We start from the raw sequence: 21670 nt of genomic DNA, 5'->3' as shown, positions 1-21670 counted from the left end.
GGCATCCCTACGATCGGGATGCCGGGCGCCGGTCTCCCGGCGTCGGGGAAATGCGGGCCTCTACATTTAGACGCCCGGCATTTCACCCTTGCCGGGATGTGACAGTCGGGAAGCCGGCTGCCGGTATTTAGGCTTCCCGATTGCATACCCTCCAGGACGTCTTACATTGAAGTATTGGATTATTGAAGCACCGTTGAAACAATTGTGGTCAAAAAAATTCCTCATCCAGAAAGGAAATGGTCAGGCTAAACAATAATAGTTAGTTACATTGGCAAGTGGTTATTTATTGACAGTTAGTAATGGATTGCCTAGTTGTGAAGTTTATGTGAATGAAAACCTATGATGTGTCAACATCAGCCTGACTAAAAAGAATGCAAAATGGTATATAACTAATTGTCTACAAGACCACAGATGAAACTGCAGAGGGTTATATGTAGATTACTTGTTTATGATGCTAGTTCAGTGTATTTTACAAAATAATTTTACACTAAAAAGGGCCTTGGTTGTAACAAAAATGTAATTTGAAGAGCCACAGTCTCTTTAATTTGATGGTCTCACACCAACTTTTTTTTTTTTTTAAAGAGATGATGGCCTCACGACAGGCCCTAAAAGAAAAATTGTTGAATAGACTTTGGTTTGTGTTAAACAATGAATCCAAATATAGAATGCAGATTGCTACATAAACAATTGACCTGTGGGTCCTCAAGGTTCAAATTGGACCCTTGAGCTTACTTGAACCTCCATGTTGTTAAACTTTTTATAGTGGAGGGTCAACGTTTATGCTACTGGAAATGTTGATACATACAAACTTAATGTTATATTACCTTGTCCAGGACTTTCTTGGCAAACTCCATTTGGTTCATCTGCTGCTTACTCTCCACTGCTGCCTCTGTGTAGCGCTTCACCAAATCCTTTTCCTATTAAAGCAAATCATATGTTCAGCTTTTGTGCTAAACTAGTACTGAAGTACTCAAGTTAGAGGCACTGCAACATACCTGGTTTTCAATGTTTTCCTGCAGTGTGGTGACCCTGGGCTTCTTCGGAGCAGCAGAGACGACAGAGGCATCCAGAGTAGAGCAGTATCGGTCAGCCTGAGTCTCGTATTCCTTTGTGAAAAAACAAGGTTTATATAACATTATGAAGGGGACAAGACAGAACATATTACTAAAATGGTGCAGTATCCAGTGTCGGACTGGGGCATGAAGGGCCCACCGGGGGAATGCAGTGATAGGGGCCCATACTCATGGGTATGGCCAGCCTCCACAGAGGCTTGGCTAATCATTAGAGATTTCATGGACTTTTAAAAATATTTATAAATACTGCTAGTGCATGCATGACAATGTACTAGATTAATAAAAGCAATGCATTGTAGAAAATACACTATAGTCCTGTGCAGTATAATGTAACATATGTATAATGTATTTTTCAAGTGTACAGTCTTTAACCTGATCCCTAGAGGACAGGGTGGGCCTCAGGCAGTGTGGCCCACCTGGGGTTTCCCCTGTACCCCTGTGGGCCAGTCCGATCTTGGCAGTATCAACATTATTTCCTTTCAAAAGGTTTGTTTATTGTACACTGTAGTCTCCACACTATACTGGGGCAGGATTTGTGTATATAGTGCAATACTTGTATGTGACATTGTTTGCTCCAGTCTTAGTTTCTATTGTACTATATCTACTACATTTGCAATCCCCCACTCTGGAATCTCTTGCTTGTCTCTGATCTATGCACACTCTCACACAGGGGTATTTTCAAAACACGACTGTTTGTCTAGGCACTATTTAAAGTTATGTACTTGGCAGTATGCAGAAGCAAATGAGTAAACCTACATTTAGAGAATTGGTCAAATCCTTGGAAAGCTTCACTATCGAATTCTTCTCTGGCTCCTTCCTTTGGATCTCCTCCACCAGCCTCTGAAATGACATTGTCCATTGACTTTCAACATAAAAAAAACTAGATCCATGTTTGTATAAATGTTTCTGCACAGATCCACATTATCATTTATTATGTGATGGAGGAGAATTTTACATAGCTTTCCGTTTTCTTGTGTTTTTATCCAACATCTGCCATTTAGCAATTATAATCCCAACACCCTGTCACTTGCTGTACGCAATATGTCTGTGAATGATGTCGTTCACAGACATATCACTGGTACACACTGGCCGACAGGCACACGATATATTGACCGGTCAATTGATTAGCCAATATAAGTCTTATCTTACCTAATAAATTACTAGTAGCATATAATACTTAGTGGGGTTGATACTGAGTTTGGACACGCACGCTTCATTAATTTTCTTTATCTATATAGCACCTTTTTTCACAATATGACTCAAAGCACTTTACATATTCCAGTGGGCGAGGCAGCCATCTTGTACAGACTCAGGGCCTGATTCACTACGGATCGTAATTCTGCTTATACGCATGCATCGCAGTTGCTAAAATCAGCAGCGCCGCTATTTAAAAGTTTGCATTCACATTGCGATCGCATCCTAACATAAGGACGCCCCCATCCCCTTACTCACATTCGTATACTAGGGGAACATAGCAAAACCATCGGTAACATCGGACCCATATGCACACTTGCACAAGCCCTGACCTTACTCAGAAATTGCTACCAGCCACGCACGCTATCAGTGCTTTGGCTGCTTATAGCCACGCAATGGATAATTTATGCACGCCCCTGCAATGGTGTTGAAACGCACTGGCACGCCTGCGTTCGCCTGACCCCCCCCGTCACCACCCACAAACAGCACTTCCTCTGACAGGGTCTGCATAGCCTCAGCAGTCGCCGTTCCCATAGCAATTGCTAGTTTGCACACTGCGATGCATGCGCAGAGCACAAACATCAACTGCGTGCGTATTAGCATCTGCGTTCCTTGCTGAATCAGGCCCTCAGTTGCTGTTCTATGTAATCATGCACATCAGTCCCTGGCACATTGGAGCTTACAGTCTAAATTATCTACCACACATATACACACACCTTAGTGTCCATTTAACCTACATTATATATTTGTACTGTGGAACAAACCAGAGCTCCCGCAGCAAACATGCTAGCACATACTAGCTCCCTACAGATAGCACCATAGTTAGAATCAAAACCAGTACTCACACAGCAATGCTAACCACTGTACTAACAACCATGCCTTTACTGAATAACTGCAATTTTATGCAATGGCAAAGTTTCAAAAACGATACGTTGCGTGCAGGTTTACATCACGCATACATCCAATACACTTACATCCATTTTTTTTTTAAACGTTTAATAGCAGAATCACATACACTATAAGGTTTGAATATAATTTCTAAGAAAAAACTTAAATACAGCAGGTATATCTCTCCGTGACATGTATGACAAAAATAAAAAATCTTGCTAAAATAAGCTCACAAAACCATATAAAATAGGCACAAGCCATGAAAAATGCACTTGTCCGCTTCAGAGGTGAATTGGCAATCATAAGTGCTTATCTAGTGATGGTGACCGAAATTCTCTCCAGCATCCTCAGGCCCCCACAAATGATACAGGAGAATGTGTGTCTCTGTGCCAGTCTGCATCTGTTCACAATTATGCAGGCTCATCCTTATTGTGCTTGTCGTTCATTAAACAGCCCTTTCATCCACCGTCCCTTCTCTCCTGTCATAAGTGAGTGCAACTTTCAGATTCATGCAAATTAATGCATGAAAGAACTAATTTGTGCAAGTTTAACTCAGTTTCAACCCCAGTATGTTTAGCTATTAATTTTTATGGAGAATTAAAAACAGTTTTTCACTTTGTAGCTTATTACCTTTCCAGACCTGTTTATTATTAGCAGTTATTTATATCGTACACATATTCCGCAGTGCCTTTATAGAGATTATTTGGCCATTCACATTAGTCCCTGCACCAATGGAGCTTAAATCTATGGACCTTAATTCAGTGCACTGCTGAATGCAGATTCCCAATGGTCAGGAATCTGCGCATGTGCCAGACCCTTACTGTACATGTGCAGTACGGGTCTGCGATGTTGGATGGAGTTCGCCAGAAGACTGTCAGTGATTGACAATATGCTGCCGTTTCGGGGCAGGCAGCGGCGGAGGCGGCCTCCATTTCCCAAAACAGAGGTGTGATGCCGTCGTTAGGGGGGAATGGAGAGGCCAGGATTTCCGTCAGCTGACAGAGATTTCAAGGGCTCTTGTGAGCATCTGCGATGGCCAGCTTGGTCACTCATCCAGCCTGTGGACACACAGATGGTCCAAGAACGCAGCTCGGATCAGTAATGCTTGCAGAAGACATGACGCCTCCTGCTGCAGTACTATATTACAGCTATCGTAGCTGCTTACGTTAGCAGCTGCGATAGCAACTCCGTCTGAAGCTGAATCACCCCCTATATTCCTTATCATGTGTACACACAAACACTAGGGTTAATTTTTTTTTTTATCCAGAATTCAATTCATCTGCCAGTGTTTTTTGATTGTGGGAGGAAACCAACGCAAACACAGAGAAAAAATACAAACTACACACAGGGCTTTGGTGGGAATCAAACCCAAGGCCTCAGTGCTGTGAGGCAGTGGTGCTAACTATTACATCAACTCTGCTGCCTACCTTCTGGCTTTGTAGTTTGTAGTTGACCTGACTAGGACTATCTGATGATGTGATCTGGTTGCGTGGGAGGCCTTTCAGCCAGGAGTCCAGACCATCACTGGAGGATTTAAACTGCTGGTATGGCAAGCTGGTGTCTCTGAGCATCTTTTCTCTGCAAGGAAAGAAGGAAAGGGCATACGGTTGTAAGTATATTGTACTTTATCAAAGGTTTGTTTAGGATGATTCAGGTCTATGTTAATAGATGGTAAGGTGGTCTAGATAGTACAACCTGCTTTTTCTGTTCTGTGTTATCTCTCATTTTCTTACCTTTGGTCCAGTTGGTCAGCAACAGCATGGTATCTATCATTGAGTCTTTGAACCTGGATACGCTGACGTGGTAGGTCAGGACTGTGCTCATTCGTGTTGTTCTGTAGGGAGCTGCATGACAATTCTGTGTCTTTTAAGCTCCTGTTTAACTTCAAAAGATTATCCTGTTTCTGCACCAAGTCTCTCTTCATTTTCTGATAAAGACCAAAAAAGTAGAACATTCAAAAACAAGTTCAAGTCTGAGAAATGAGACAAAAAGTTGTGCCTTTTAACACTCTAATATGCTTGTTGTGATAACTTTTTATATTTGAAAGGTTTTTAGATGGGTTAATTTGCCCACATACTGTAGCATCACTGATAATGAACCATGTTGAGGAAGCTCAGAAATACTCTAAAGTTTGTTCCAAGTTATGGTGCGTACACACGGGATGATTTTTTGAACGATTTGTCGCTAACGAAAAATCGTTCAGTTTCTGAGGTATAACAAAGAACGAAAACTACAAATGCACGCTCCCATTTGTAGTTTTCGTTCATTGTCCGAACTTCCCGTCCAACCTGACAATAATGTCAGGTTGAACATGTTCGGGGATGAGGGAGGGGGCCGGCACTGAACAAAATCGTTACGGATTTTGTTCAGTGTTGTGCTCAGTGTTGTTAACAACACTGAGCACACCCCTGCCGGGGACACACATGACTATTTTTGTTCGGGGAGAATATCAGCCCGTGTGTACGCACCTTTAGACACATGCTAAAAAATTCTGCCATAACAGTGCACGTGGAGGATAGGATTGTGTAGAGATGCCCACTACCGCTTTATCACATTCGTAAGACCTTGCAATCCTGCGTATACATTGGTAACATCGAGTAACATCAGACCCTCACGCAGAATTACAGCAGTCTGACCTGTCTCAGAAATTGCAACTCTCATTGCACGTAGTGAGTACTCAAGTTGCGTATGCCATCACAGTGGCTAATTTATGCACGCCCAGGAAACGGCGTTTAAACGGACAGGCACGCCTGCGTTTCTCCAATCACTCCCCCGTCACCACCCCCAAACACTGACATCCCGTCACTCACTCTGCGATGGTTTTGTATATGCGTACGTGATCGCAGTGCAATACTGGCCTGCGCATGCGCAGTACATATCATTGGCCGATCTGCGTACACTGTTGCAATTTGCAATCCATGCTGAATCAGGCCCAAAGCGCTAATGTCATCTCCATTGAACTAAACTAAGACCACCACTCATCATACACAATTATTCCAATTTGAGGTGCCTTGATTATTTGTCTATGATGTCTTACCTGAATGTCACTTGAATGCTCCTGGATGCTATTGGCTGAAGAAGGAATAGCCCTATCCTGTGCCAGGTAAGTCTCAAAGACCCGGATTGTGTCCTCTGTATTGTTAATCTGGTTTTCCAAATTGAGTGATGCTTTAGCTCTGTAGGAGGGCAATATAAACATACATTATTATTGGTAAAGTATAATGCTGCCCACACTGCACCACACTTTGAAACATACAATTAGCTAGATAATAATCCAATCAAAATTAATTTATGATTGTAAATCCGATCAACGGATGACCCATGTTGCACTGTGTACGCAGCAATCTGGCGACGGCAAAACCAGGCTCAGTGCTGATCTGACTGATCAGAGAGCAAGCTCAGATGGTTCTGTCTAGTTTTGGCATCCACATTGGTCACCAAATTACAAAGCAATTCCATCAATGACCTGTGTGTATTAGTTATAGTGATTGCTTGTTTGGGGCAAAATGACATAATAGTTCCATGGCATTAGTTTATATTGGGCAGAACAGTGTGATTTGTTGAACCACAATAATTAAAGCATAAACAAGATACCTTGCAAGCTGGCATATGACAGGTCCATAATAATAGTATAACATACATTCTGAACATGCAGGGTCTGATGCAGAGGTGGACACAGCCACGTCTTAATGCTGATGTTGCGACCTGATTTTCAAACAACTGAGACGCCCACTTGCAGCATCTTAAGCCAGTGCATTTCCGTCACTGTGTGCCTTTAGATGCATCATCAGTCGCACCATGAAAACTTGCACCAGCTCTATGGCAGGTGCAGTTCCTCTGCCCGAATATGGCCTTCTGTATAAGCGGCTGTGAACTTTGAACATAGCCAGCGACACGTGCGCATCGGCTTTGTGTCACCTCATAGGAACCGCCATTAAAATTCTCAGACCGGGTGTCCAATTATGTGCTGCGTCTCTGTGCGCAGACAATTGGGACGCATGCGCTGTGCAACTCACGCATACTTAAAACATCCGTTTGCGTGCAACATCGACATTACGTCCACCTCTGGATCAGGCCCACAGACTCAAACTGCTACGTACTCCTCTCCATAGAGCGATGACAGGGCCTTCACGTTGCTATACTTGAGGTTGACATTTGTCAGTGTGGTGGGGAGCTGGGCAGCTGTTGGACCTGTTGGTTTCTTTGCTAGGAAGTTTTCACACTCCCTCTTAGCAGCATCCCGTTCTGATGCAATGCTCTGCAGGCGCTGGTCAGTCCTCTGAGAAATAGAAAGGTTGTCTTTTTTTATGTTTTGTTGGATTTCAGGCTGAAGTACATACATCTTACACTTCGCTATTGTTATACATATGATATATTCATGTTACAAATGCAATAAATGAAATCTATTGGGGGAAATAAGAGTTTTAAACCATTTATCTTATTTTGCAATTTCAGTTTTGCATCTCCACAAATTGTCATATAAATGTTGTCTATTCAGTGGCGGAACTCCCGGAGACAATGGAGTCATTTGCCGCCGGGCGCCAGCCCTGAAGGGGGCACCTGGCTCCATTGTCCCTCAGCCGTTCCGGGCACTGCATGGAGAAGGAGCGCCGCTGATCGGCGCTCCACCTCCAGTGGCATAACTACGAGCGGGGTGCGACCACCCCGTGCACCCTCCATTTGCCGGGCGCCCGCTCCTTGTTTCCTTCCGGCGCCCGGCGGCAGCCGGAGCTCACTCCTGAGCTCTGGCTTCCGGGCCCCGCAATGCACTATGGGAGTGACGTCCTGATGTCACTCCCATAGTTCCGTGGAGCGGGCGCCGGGGCGGACGGCAGCAGCCCTGGAACGGGGATTAAGGTAAGTATTTTGGTTTTAGTTTTTTTTGTGTGTGTGCACGCGCACGGGGGGTGCTCACTACTGGGGGCATTATGGTTGTCACTACAGAGGGCTTACTATTGGGGGCATTACTGGGGTCACTACAGGGGGCTTACTACTGGGGGCATTACTTGGGTCACAACAGGGGGCTTACTACTGGGAGGAAACGGGGCCACTACTGGGGGTTACAGGGGGCATTACTGGGGTCACTACAGGGGGCTTACTACTGGGGGCATTACTGGGGTCACTACAGGGGGCTTACTACTGGGGTCACTTCGGGGGCTTACTACTGGGGGCATTACAGGGGACTTACTACTGGGGTCATTACAGGGGGCTTACTACTGGGGCACTACAGGGGGCTTACTACTGAGGGCATTACAGGGGGCTTACTACTGAGGACATTACAGGGGGCACACTACTGGGGTCACTACAGGGGGCATTACAGGGGGGCTTACAACTGGGGGCACTATTGGGAGCACTACAACTGGGAGCACTACAGGGGCCTTACTACAGGGGGCACTTCAAGGGGCATTACTACTGGGGCACTGCAGGGAGCATTACTACTGGGGGCACTACAAGGGCATTACAACTGGGGGCACTGCATAGGGGGACCTCTACAGAGGGCACTGCCCAGGGGGACCACTACTGGGGGAATTGCATAGGGGGCCGGCGGCAGCTGGGGCTGGCATAGGTGCTGGGGGGTGGTTAATTTTAATTTGGGGGGGGGGGGGCACCAACATTTATCTTGCCTCCGGGCACCTGGGATGAAGTTACGCCACTGTGTCTATTGCTTACTTAAAATAATAAAAAAACATTTTGCGTTTTTCCCTATACATTTCCACTCACCTCCTGTTCCTTTAGCCTCCCAATTAGATCCTGGCTCGGTGAAGATCGGCTAACAGGTGACCGCACCCTAGTCAGTATCTCCTGCTCGGTGTCTTGCAAGTCTCCATAGATTTTGTTTAGCTTGTTAAGTGCCTGTGTCCCCTGAGGGTCTTCACTTGGAACACTTGATGTCCGGGCTGGCGGTATTGGGGCACCACCCACTGGAGCTGTCCAGATATTGTAAATATATGGGCATCACACATTGATTTCACAATGACAAATGCTATTACAAAAGCAATGGTGCTGCCAGAACTTAAGAACAATTTGAACTGTCCACCTATCTACTTCTATACGTCATATGAAAACGATTGCCACATTTCCTCAATACCATAAATGGACCATAAAAGCGAAATGATTTCAACAGTATTATTAAGATAAGTCTAGGAGTTATGACGGGATTCTTACCCATCTGACTGGGTTTATTGGGCTCACGGCTGCTTGACTTCAAAGCATTTTGCACTGCAGCTTTTTTCTTCTTTACATCATTCAACTCCATATCCAACCTGAGAAAAAGTGTCATAAGGAACATAATAAATACATGTTTAGCAGAGAATAGTGCATTATAAAAAAAAACCTGTAGTTGGGGTCATATATTGAATCTGGACAATAATTCAGCTGCCATTATATGACCCAGAAAGAAAAGCATAAATCAGACTTCGCTGTAAAGGCGCGTATCCACTTGTCGAGAAAAATGAGCGATTGAACGATTACGACATCGTTATCGTTCAATCGCTCATTAATCGTGCATAAAAATGACGGTAACGACCAGCGATGCACATTCCCGCACATTCGGCATCGCTTATTGCCCGAACAGGGCGGTCAACCTGACGATATTGTCAGGTTAAGCATGTTCGGGGATGAGGAAGGGTGCTTGCACTGAACTACATATCATTCAGTGGGGGCACTGCACAGTATAATGAACTTTAACGATATTGTTCAGTCCTTCATTGTCGGTAAGTGGATACGAGCCTTAAGTCAGACAACTCACCTCTTCACCAATTCAGTAGATTCCTTGTCTGGGGGAGGAATCACAAAACAGGCAGCTGGAGCATCCTTGGTCTTCCCATCTCCAGGACTCTGTATGGCCCAGCTCTCCCGCTTGCTGTTATCTTTCAGTTTGCAGACCTCCCCTTTGTTCAGCTGGACCTGAATGGCGAGAGTGCTTATTAGTTTCCGTATGGAAGATTGATGCAAGATCCCTCAATTCTCCATTCTTAATTCTTTTCACTCTGCATCCCAAGCTGTGAACCATTTCTGACCCACTTCATAATTGCTAGGTATCTATAGGTCTCTTCCTAATATTCTCTGTTAGTCCCACCTCTACCCTTTCTTTCTAATCTTGTTTTTCTTCTATAAATTGCTACTATGATCCCCAAAACATTGGACTACACAATCTTACATCTCCTGAATCCCAGTCACAGATAGCTTCCATGTCAATGGCCTCCTTCGGTTTTATCCTCCTCTGTTTGATGGGAACAATGCCCGGTGCACTTTGTTTGAGTTCGGATAAGGTCTTCTCGGCCTGGACCAGCTGCTTGTCCTCCTTATCCAGCCCCAGCAATAGCTCAGACACTACCCCGGGAGTCTGTGTTGCCGGCTTGCTGTATTTGGTGTCAAGGTTCTTGTTTACATTTTTTATGGTTTGGTCCACAGAGTCTAAATCATCATGGAACTAGAGAGGACGGTAACATTATTTATTATTTGTATTTACAAATTAACATGTTATGCAGTACTACAAATTACCGACATGTTGGTTCCAATCACAGACCATTAATGTGTCCATGATGTGGAATTTGTTTGCATACTCACAAAATCTCACATATCTTTTTTTTCTTTTTCTTTTTTTTACACTATTATGTTTAATATCATACTGTATATGTCTAGTTTCATTAAGCCTAGCTGACAGTTAAGTACGGTATCACCACCGATGTATAGAAGGTCAATCAATAATGAAAATCATTGCTCTTGACACAGAAAGTATATAAAGCTAGAACAGGGGAACACACTGTATAACCTAAAGGACCAGAGGTGTAAAGTCATAGGAAAAACACTTTGTGGAGAAAGTCATGATAAACTAGATTCCATCTGTATCACCACATATATACAGTATGTGTGTATATGTATTTACATAGAAATACTAGACACTGTCACCCTCACCTTCTTGTAGTCTTCTGCATTCTTCAGATGGTTCTCCTGACAGATGCACAAGTTTAGAAAGTTCTGCCACTCTCCTTTCAGAGCCTCATCGTGAGCCTAAGACACACACGTGTACATGTATTATGACTCCATATTACATTGTAAGAAGCATGGGAAGATGCTTATACACAGGAGACTTCCAGGCTATATGAAGATTAGTCAGTCCATACAAGTCACCCAATATCTAATTTCAAGTTTGAAATGCAGTAAAACCGATATATTATAAGTTCCATTTATTATTGTAATAAAATATAATTATAATAGCAGATGTAAGGCATGATAATGGATAGTATTTCTGATTTTAAATTAATATGTGCAGTGTGTTCAGCTGTTAAAAATACTGAACAATAAAAGTACTTTCTGAATTAAAAAGTGCAAAACTGCAGTGCAAATGTTTGTGCACATAGATCTGTGGACCAATATGACCATGGGCTATATTCACGAAGCGGGGGCTTTTGTAAGCAACTTTTGTAAGTATAAAGCAGCACAAACATTCAGTGTAATACACGCACCAACCTGCAAATCTAGGCACAGATTGCTTTATGTGGGTGTTATAAAGACAGTAAAGAGGTTATAAACGTTTTGTGGCTCATAAATGATCCTTATATGGTACCGTATTATGCTATAGAATAACATTTAAGTTTAGAATCCAATTTGCAGAACATAATTTCTTTTTGACATCATTTATTGGTGGTACATTTATAAATATTTCATGGGTTTCTTTCAATAGCAACCAATCAGGTTCAAACCGAAACTGGTTGCAACTCTGCAGTTTTTAAATACTTATTTTTGTTTTTATCTATATATTTCAATGTTGCCATGCAGTATTATTTGTAACTTGTGTGTTATGTTTTTATTGAATGCTTCTGTCATGGTCAGCTTGCTGTTATTTTTGTTTTTACATTTACTGCTACAGTTGCTTAAAAAACAACTTTGAATATTAGATCAAAACAGTTTACTAAAAATAAAGCTTAGAGACAACAGTCTTCAATTGGACCTTGTATAAATATATTTTATATACCAAACTAATAATGTGTTAGACTCTAGCGCTACCAAAAGAAGATAGTGAGTCAGTGTGGAATTAACCCCAACAGCACTGACATGTTTCATAGTATGTCCTCCTTACTTAAGACTTAAGGATTGCGGGAATACTGAAGAGACTGAAGCGAAACATTTTAATATTTAATACTTTAAGGGCCTGATTCAGAGTTGTATGGTATTGCACAGCTGCGCAATACCATACAACTAATATGACAATGCGTAGGCGTCTGGTGTACATAGAAGTCTCCTGATCGCATTGCAGATCCGAGTGCTGTGTCCTAAGACGCAGCATCAGATCTTCTGTGAGGCCATCGGCAATCTGAGTAACCCTGAGGTTACTCAGATTGCCCCTCGCAGTAACGTAGCCGAGGCCAGGAAGGCTGCATCGGAAGGCACAGACCCTGCCCTCGGCACTCTCAGAAAACGGGACAACACGCCCCCACTTTCTGGAATGGAGTCTGGTCCCGCCCACTCCCTGCCCCCTAACGGCCACAGCCTCTCATGCAGGCTGCCGCTTGGGTGAGCTACAAGCAATCTAGCAGAAGGAGACCTGCACATGAGCAGTACAGATCCTGAGCAGGTCTCTCACAATCGGTGTTGTACGCAAACTTTCGGGTTTGAGTATAACACTGAATCAGGCCCATATGTGAGCTATAACAACATCTCCCTCATTACCAATTATAATTTTGCATTTCTTTTTCCTTTTTCTTATCTGTCATGTAAAAAATTGGATCCATATGGAATAATTATGTAGAGTTTATAACCTATATATTTAAGATTCATAGTCATGTTTTGGTTGCACTAGTGTCTATCTGTATTTGAGGTGTGGTGCCAACTTGGTTTTAGACCAACCAATTGGAAGTGCAGGTTACAGATTGATTTATTGTATTAATATTTTTTATGCCAGTCATACCATTTTGTGCATAATATTTTGTGCTAGTGATAAGCCATGTACTGCATGTAAACTAGAGAAGCGTGCAGTAAATTACCTGGATGCAGCTGGCAGCTGGGTGCTTGAGTTCTATCATTCTGTCTCCATCATCCAGCAACTCATTCACCGTCTCTTCCTGGGTCAGCAGTTCCTCGGACTTAAAACGCTGCAGAGATAAGAGTTACGGTTCAATACTGCATCTTAAAAATAATCTTGATGTTGTTTTACCCACTCAGAAATCTGGAGTAAATAGTAAGACTAATAAAGGAAACACTGGCATTAGTGCATGTAGAAGAAGCACTGTGGGTTCACATGCATTGCGGGGTAGAAGTAACCCTTAATGATTGTAATTAGGGATGTGCAGGCTTGGATTAGTTCAGATTTTCTCCGCCAAAAAATCGGGTCTCAGAAAGAGGCAAAACGTCATCTTTCATGGACAAACATCATCCACAAAAGTCCATGAAAGATGACGTTTTTCCTCTTTCTGAGTGCCTATTTTTGGCGGGAAAAATCTGAATGTGGCGGGAAAATCCGGACTACTCCAAGCCTGCACATCCCTAATTGTAATGCCTGTTGTGTACCATCAGCACTCACTTTGTAATGTGGAGAAAATTATATTTGTGTAATATAGAAAAAGCAAGGACGGAATAACACAGTGATTTCCAATGAGTGTATACATTGATGCTTTACCAGACAACGGATTATACTGGACAGAGCTGTCGATGTATGATGAAACAATTTCAGGCTGCTCACCTCATATTGCCTGCGGGAGCCGGACAGATCAGGAATTTGATCGCTCCAGTCCCGTTTAAGGATCTTGTTCTGCTCTTCACTCAGGTATAGCAATTCCTTTGTGCATCCGTGCAGGTGGTTGTACAGACTGCCCAGGTGCCTGCCTCGCCATGCTGAGTCTTCCTGTGCTCAGGAATAATGCAAAGTTAGGGCAAGTTTATGAGTGCATTCTCCAATGATTTATAAAGTACAATTTTTGTCACCTAATAGCCCTGTATAGTGGGAGCTTTTGTTTGACTTTTGTGTGTCACAGTAGTCATTATACACTGGTATCATTATGCCATATTACCCTGTCTAGTGCACACTTTCACTTTTTAGGACTATAGAGTATTACTAATAGTTCCACACCCACCACCAGCTAAACTATTAGTAATACTGTATAGTTATAAAAATTTAAATTGTGCAGCAGACTTTAGCTGTCTTTGTTTTTACAAACAGCTGTGCTACAGTAAGGTAGTGCTGTTGCCATTGACTGAAGGCCTAGATTCCAGAGCTAGCAGTGACATCCTGGGAGGTGGCCTGTCTGTAGACAAACAATTCAGCCCTGACAACTCTAGCATTGTCAGCCAGTCTTTAGGCACACAGTGATATTCTAGGGATGTCTGCTAATTGAGCACTCTCATCCTCCCTCCCACAGCTTCACCCCTAACACTGACATTGAATCAGTGACCAGTGAGCTGTCATTAAAGTTCCTGGACTTAAGGTGCGTACACACTGGGCGATAAAGTGGACGGCTGAACGATATCGTTATCGTTCAGTCGTCCACTTTATCGTCCATTTTTAACCCCAAAAAGATGAACGATAACGACGATGCGCGTTCCCGCGGGTCGTTTGTCATCATCGTTCATCGGGCTGACATGCAGGCCAACCTGACGATCTTGTCAGGTTGCTGCATGTCAGGGAATGGGGGAGAGTGCCCGGCACTGAACGATATCGTTAATGATATCATTCAGCGGCTGTGCTCAATGTCATGAACGACATTGAGCACAGCCTGCCGGGGACAACACTACACGATATCGCTCAGGGAGCATATCGTGTAGTGTGTACGCACCTTTAGGCTGACCTGACATTGGACAGATAAGAGCTAGGAAGCGGGACCATTAGCAGCATGCGTCCCAACACTGGAAGCACATTTCTGTTATGAGAGGAGGCAAAAGTATCCATGAAAGGCTCAGCCATAAGTATGTGTTGTGATTACAAGTCTGTTTTACTTATGAATCAATAATATGTAAATCTGGCAGTCTGTATAAGCCAAATGGTATTTAACAGTCATGACTAATGTTTGTACGAATGGAGTGGATTTTAGTGTACATTTACATATAGATAACATAAGATTCATTATCATGTTTACTTATCAGTTCCCTTTGCCTGTGTCTGTATATCAATAACTTACCTGTAGACTGCGATATTGGTTCTTAATGGCAGCATTTTCCTGTTACATCAATAAAAGTATATGTTAGTTATGGAAAATAACAGGCAAAATAATCTGACAAATTCATCTGAGATACTCAATTCAAGAGTTCACCAGTTACAAAATTGAAAATTGTATTGTTGGGATAGTTGCTCAAATACTTTCCTCCTCTGCAGCAGGATAGCATTTTTCATGCTAATTTGCCCATTGATGACTAATTCTGTATCAGAAAACCAAGAGATTTGAAAGTTGTCAATCATATTTGTGAATAAAGTTATGTATTTTCCAAACCTACATTCCGGGTTTTGATAATCAACAACTTAAAAATTGACGCTTGATAAATCAAGCTCTACAGCATGTCTAATCTGGAAAGCTATTGCAATGAAAATGGGCTTCAACAGGACATCCTTATATGACAGAGAAGAAGACATGGGTCGGAGGGCAGAGAGGGCCTTTCTATTGAGACTTTACAATTTAGAGGTAAATATATATATATATATATATATATATATATATGTATTTTATATAGATTCTTTATTGAAATTTTTACATATCAAATCAACTGGAACGTTTCCAGCAAAAATATTGTGGCCACAGTCATACAGAAACCAAGACAATAACATATTACTCGCTAAAAAGAAACAAATGTTACTACAATACCTACATTCAGAATAAGTAATAGAGCATCTTGCATTATAAACATATGTGAACCTTCAATTTCTTAAATGTATGTGACATCATAGTGAAAACACATAATAGAAAGAGGATGGAACAAAGGGAAAAAAGGGGGGACAGAGAGGTAAAAAAGGGGGATGCATGCTGAATAATATGGTTACAGACAGGGCGCCGAGTACTTACAAAATTAACGAAGTATCATGGCATAAATAATTAGATCACAAGTAGAGACACTACAGGAGGACATACAGCCTAGGTCTCATGGAATCAAATATTTATACAAGGGGGTGAGTTTAAAATCTAGCCAGCAAAACCACTGTGCAGTGAAATCAGGCTGTTTCCCTGGGGCCAAGTGAAATATGTCAGCCATGTACATGTAAAAATCTAACTTACGACACCAGCCCCAGACAGTGTGAGACTTTTTATATCTAGATAGAGGGAGGGTTGTATGAGATAGTAACCAAAAATCTGGGCTTTCAGGGGCAGGGAAACCAAAAATCTCTGATGCCAAGGCTATAGCCCCGGTCCAAAATGGTGTAATCAACGGGCAATCCCACCAAATTTGGAACATTGTACCTCTATCTTTCCTACATCTCCAGCAAAGAGGCGACACCCCTGGAGAATACTTCTGAATAGTAACTGTGCAGCGGGTACCACCTTGTTAGAACTTTGTATTGTGTTCTCTGGGCCCAAGTGAAATAGGTCATCCATGTACATATAAAGTCTAACCTACGGCACCAGTCCCAGACAGTAGGTGGTTGGGGGGATCTCCAATAAAGTGGAACTACTGCTCTGGCTGCATTGTTCATGAGTTTTAGAAGAGACTTTTTAGATCGAGATAGAGGGATGGTTGCATGAGATAATAACCAAAAATCTGGGCTTTCAGGGGCAGGGAAACCAAAAATCTCTGATGCCAAGGCTATAGCCCCGGTCCAAAATGGTGTAATCAACGGGCAATCCCACCAAATTTGGAACATTGTACCTCTATCTTTCCTACATCTCCAGCAAAGAGGCGACACCCCTGGAGAATACTTCTGAATAGTAACTGTGCAGCGGGTACCACCTTGTTAGAACTTTGTATTGTGTTCTCTGGGCCCAAGTGAAATAGGTCATCCATGTACATATAAAGTCTAACATACGGCACCAGTCCCAGACAGTAGGTGGTTGGGGGGATCTCCAATAAAGTGGAACTACTGCTCTGGCTGCATTGTTCATGAGTTTTAGAAGAGACTTTTTAGATCGAGATAGAGGGATGGTTGCATGAGATAATAACCAAAAATCAGGGCTTGCAGGGGCCAGGAAACCAAGAATCTCTGATGCCAAGGCTATAACCCCGGTCCAAAATGGTGTAATCAACGGGCAATCCCACCAAATATGGAACATTGTACCTCTATCTATCCTACATTTACAGCAAAGAGGCGACACCCCAGGAGAGTACTTCAGCGGTACCAGCTCGTTAGAACTTTGTATTGTGTTTCTATTTTTTTTTTTTTTACTTATTACCTGTGGGAGGTCACGGATGTCTGTTCCATACTCATCAATTTCTCTCTGCAAAATATTGTGTTCTGCAATCTGACGTTCCACATCTGCCAGACTAGGTCCATAATGAGCCACATCTATTTGTTTCTGCAAACAGCACAATACAGAGTAATACAATATGGCTATGCATGCTGTACACACTGCTGAGAAGTTGCTCTATAATTTACTGTCAATAATTCAAGTGTATACTGACAGTCTACACAAATTCCCACCCAGCATATACTGGATACTATTGTAAAAGTTCAAAATGTACCTTCTTGGTGTCTAGAATCTGCGGCCAATTGACTTTTGGTTCAGGGGGCACTATATTAAACTTCTCATAGACCTCTCTGTATTCTGCACATTCAGCACTTAAACGCTCATGCAGGTGGCGGATGCTGGGGACAAAAGGTAAAAAAGAGAAGACTCTGATATTTGCAGACAGCATGGGACCCACATAAATAATTGCTTTATACATGAGAGGCATTTCCCAGCCAGTGTCTCTTATCTCCCATTTGATTTTCTACAACCTTCTCCGTATTTATCAGTATTCTCTTTACCTGCATCACAACAGGTACATTTCTCTGTAGATGTTACTCTATAACAAATGTCTCACTCACTCCTTGTCTATCTCCACAGCCTGAGGGTGTCCATGTTTCTTTGCTTTGTCCACATCTAGGAAAAGGTCTTTTAGCAGAAGCTCAGATTCTTTCAGGCTCTTCGCGTTCTCCTGTTGATGCTCAAAAGTTTTCTTCAAAGTGTAGTTACCAGAATCCTACAAACAAAGAAGGGATAAAATATTGGGACTGGGATAGTAACTATGCTCAGAATTGTAGGGTGAGGGAGCTCACCAACATAACTCAATAAAGCCTCCAAGCCCCCTGGAACAGCTCATATATAAAGAATGACACAGGCAGTATTTTGCAATCCCATTAGGTTGACTGTGATTGGAGAGTTTAGGTAATTATGTGCCCACCTGCTTCAGTTTCTGGTGAGTCTCCAAGATATTCCTTTCCACCTGGTCAGCATTCTTCTGCATGCGGGAGATTAACAAAGCCAGTTCATTGGCAGACGCCCTGCAGGGGAAAGAGAGGTTGCAGTTAATATTAAACATATACAGAGCTGTGTATTAAATTGGCTCTATGTCTATCTAACATTGATCTTAATAGAAAAATATTTAGAACATATTCATTTTTTTATTTTGCATTATGGATTGCATAAATGAAAAGTTCCTACTGAGCAATCAGGTATGGTAGCTTTGGAAAACATTTCCATGTGTCTATGCCGGTGACGTGCGGTGAGGTAAATGGCTGGGGTGGCACTGCCTAGTATCAGAGCCAGATTTACACATACATATACAGTATGAACCAGAATCAGTATAATCCCGACAGCGGCAGCCCGGCAGAGGTGGAAATCCCGATCGTCTGAAGGTAAGTATAAACTAACCTAATTCTACCCCCTAACCCTCCTTTAGGGGTGCCTAACTCTAACCTCTCCCCCCAAATTCCTAACCCTACTCCCCCCTCTAAGTGCGTAAACCTAACCCCCCCCCTTCCCCGCCACCTAAACCTAAGTCCCCAGGGGGGTGCCTAACCCTAACCCCCCCTTCCCCTAGCCTAAACCTAACCTCCCGGGGGGGTGCCTAACCCTAAGTCCCCCCCGGGAGCCCCTAACCTAACTCTCCCGTACGCGCCCGGCTTACCTTCGATCGGTAAACCGTGTGTCGGGCTCCCGGCGTAGGTCTAATGACATGTGTCGGGATTTCGACGCCTGTCATCAGACACTTGCCGGGATTAGACAGTCCGTCGGCTTCCCGACTGCTTACCATATGAACCTGAGGGTTCATGTGGGCATTATACAAAGGTGCAGCACTATAGAATAATAAAAAGAAGATATTTATAATATTTTCTTCAAAGTTTTGACTATAAAAATGATTAGAAAAATATAGAGTATAGAGTATGGCCGGAAAGGCTCTACACATCACTGATCTATCTATGACAACCAACCATCTACATCTGACATCAGAATATCACTGTAGCACAGTTCCATTGCACACCAGTGGAATGGTTACAGGATTATGCGATTATCACAAAACTTGTGTCTCCAATTCACCTTGTTTGTACACAGCTACTTTGAAAATGCAAAATGTATTTGCAAGAACTTGATAGTCTCGTGTTATTTCTAACCTTATTAGCTATGCATCCTGCAATACACCTGCCTGGGTATAAAGAGTCAGTAGATGTTGTTATTCTTTGATCACAACATCACAGAGACAAATACACCTGAGTTTATATCAGAAAAAAAAAAACCTCAATATCCAATGCTGCAAGTTCTTAAACTTTTCAACGTCTAATTTTCAGATAACTCCAGCGTACCTCTGAATATAGTTGGAATATGAAGAGACTAAGGAGTCGGACCCCTAATTATCATACACAAAACAGCTGAGGCTTAGAACAAACCCCTTTTTGTTGGCATATTCCAGCTAAAGCGCACACGATTGCAGAGCAAGACGCCGGTGTTTATGGAGGCGCAAGAATTACAGTAAGAGGGATTGGGCAGAGTAAGGGCGTTCCTGGCAGTAGGATTAACAGTGTGTCTGGGCCTGTGGAGCAGGGCCTAATACAAATGTCATTTTGCAGATTATTAAAATGAGACATAGGGTTAGGTGCATTTCCAAGGCATTCCTTACAGTGCACAGCTATCTACACTTTATTTTCACACCAGCTCTCAGCTGATGGAGATCATGTTTTGTCTTATACTTTTAATGAGCACATTTTGTGCCTTCCTGTTAACACAGAGTAACACATTTCTAGACACACTGTGCACATTGTATAACAAAGCTTTAAACGCACAAAAATACTACAAGTATCCAAACCAGATCTGATGTCCCCTTATTTTGATTACTAACTAAGGCCATAAATGAGGCAAAATCTAGCAATATTATGTGAGAAAAACTGAAAAGTTTATTTAAAGAATGGGGTGATTCTAAGCAACAGGAAAATGGATAGCTGATGTGACATTTACAAAGTGTGCCTCAGATATTTTCTCTATGGTGCTGAATGTATCGTCTAAGTGCTGCAGTGCAAAACCATTATGCACATTTAGGATCTCATTTACCGTTAGTTCCAAATTTTGCCTGCAAACGATGGGCCTGATTGAGACCTGTACGCTATTAGCACAGCAGCTGCGTCCATGCTAAAATATGCTAATGCCACAAAAGGCAAATTGTGTAAATAAACGCCTCCTGTTGGCTTCTCTGATCTGTTACCATCGGTCATCTGAGTAAGATTGAGGTTGCTCAGGATGGCCGATGTTTTCACGCAGCTGAAACCAGTGAAGCTGTGTACAAGGATACAGACACTGGTTTTAACATGCCCAGAAAATGGGGCAGACACACCCGTTTTCTGGAATACTGCCTGACCCGCCCCTGATTAACATGCAGCAAGCCACAGACCGTGATTGGCACATGCACAGTACAGATCCTGCACATGTGCCGATTGGCCACAATCAGGTTTGTGTACAACTCTGAATCAGGCCTTATGTTGCATTGCAAATGATATTTACGGCCCACTGGAAACACAAGCCGTTTGCTCCATATTTACACTGCATTTTAGAGCTGAGAACCCAGCGCCTTCTCACAATTCAGTTTGTGCAATTTATATCTCACCCCTTTATGTTTTTCTACATGCAGATTTTGCACCCAGTAGCTGGATTTAAGCCCCTCCGTCGCACCGTGATTCAAGAAAGTTTGGGAACCACCGGCCTAGTCAGAATGAGCCACATCTATAGGGGCTGTGTCACTCTTAAGGATAAATCACTTCCTCAACCTTAATCTGCCTTTACAGAGGTAGGGGCCACAAGAGCATCTTATGCTGTATCCACAATATCATGTTATTTTCCAGCTGGGCTGTCATCATGGGAGTACAGGGGATAGGTACTAGGGGACCGCCAATGAACCTGGGCCTTGCAGTGGGGATCAGCCACACCCCTGAAGTTTGTAAAGGTAGACTCCATGTTTTCAACTGGTGTGACCCCACGCCCCCCAGTACCAGGCCCTGACAGAGGTCGTAGCGGCTCTATTTTCCACCACATGCGCAGTAAGGCAATACAGATCATTATCCCTGAGCGTTAGACTTACTTCCAACTCTAAATCAGGAACAAAGTTTAAGGTGAAGGACATGACTAGTGTAT

At 42.8% G+C, this 21670-nt stretch overlaps 1 protein-coding gene and 1 long non-coding RNA gene across 4 annotated transcripts in view; one reads left to right on the top strand and one right to left on the bottom strand.

Moving 5' to 3' along the window:
• The window catches only part of EVPL (envoplakin), a 51041-nt gene that overhangs the window by 4155 nt on the left and 25216 nt on the right, over window positions 1-21670 (bottom strand). For both annotated transcript variants that reach the window (XM_088482525.1, XM_088482524.1), the window contains 19 exons: window positions 18456-18555; window positions 18100-18254; window positions 17754-17877; window positions 17465-17587; window positions 15269-15307; window positions 13837-13998; window positions 13142-13249; window positions 11073-11168; window positions 10315-10587; window positions 9904-10061; window positions 9321-9418; window positions 8877-9082; window positions 7256-7434; window positions 6193-6331; window positions 4889-5082; window positions 4583-4733; window positions 1830-1913; window positions 996-1106; window positions 825-917 (listed from right to left, as the gene is read on the bottom strand). In XM_088482525.1, coding sequence (XP_088338651.1) covers window positions 825-917; window positions 996-1106; window positions 1830-1913; window positions 4583-4733; window positions 4889-5082; window positions 6193-6331; window positions 7256-7434; window positions 8877-9082; window positions 9321-9418; window positions 9904-10061; window positions 10315-10587; window positions 11073-11168; window positions 13142-13249; window positions 13837-13998; window positions 15269-15307; window positions 17465-17587; window positions 17754-17877; window positions 18100-18254; window positions 18456-18555 — 2593 coding nt within the window. The remainder of the gene's footprint in view (window positions 1-824; window positions 918-995; window positions 1107-1829; window positions 1914-4582; window positions 4734-4888; window positions 5083-6192; window positions 6332-7255; window positions 7435-8876; window positions 9083-9320; window positions 9419-9903; window positions 10062-10314; window positions 10588-11072; window positions 11169-13141; window positions 13250-13836; window positions 13999-15268; window positions 15308-17464; window positions 17588-17753; window positions 17878-18099; window positions 18255-18455; window positions 18556-21670) is intronic.
• LOC148511790 (uncharacterized) overlaps window positions 19331-21670 on the top strand; it is a 31113-nt gene continuing 28773 nt past the window's right edge. For both annotated transcript variants that reach the window (XR_015880226.1, XR_015880225.1), the window contains exons 1-2: window positions 19331-20020; window positions 21171-21326. This is a non-coding gene — a long non-coding RNA (uncharacterized LOC148511790). The remainder of the gene's footprint in view (window positions 20021-21170; window positions 21327-21670) is intronic.

Source organism: Taudactylus pleione, unplaced genomic scaffold (genome assembly GCF_031769625.1).
Source record: "Taudactylus pleione unplaced genomic scaffold, aTauple2 ptg000290l, whole genome shotgun sequence".
Lineage (NCBI taxonomy): Eukaryota > Metazoa > Chordata > Amphibia > Anura > Myobatrachidae > Taudactylus > Taudactylus pleione.
Note: the sequence above shows the minus strand (reverse complement) of the source record. Positions and strands in the feature narration are given on the sequence as shown.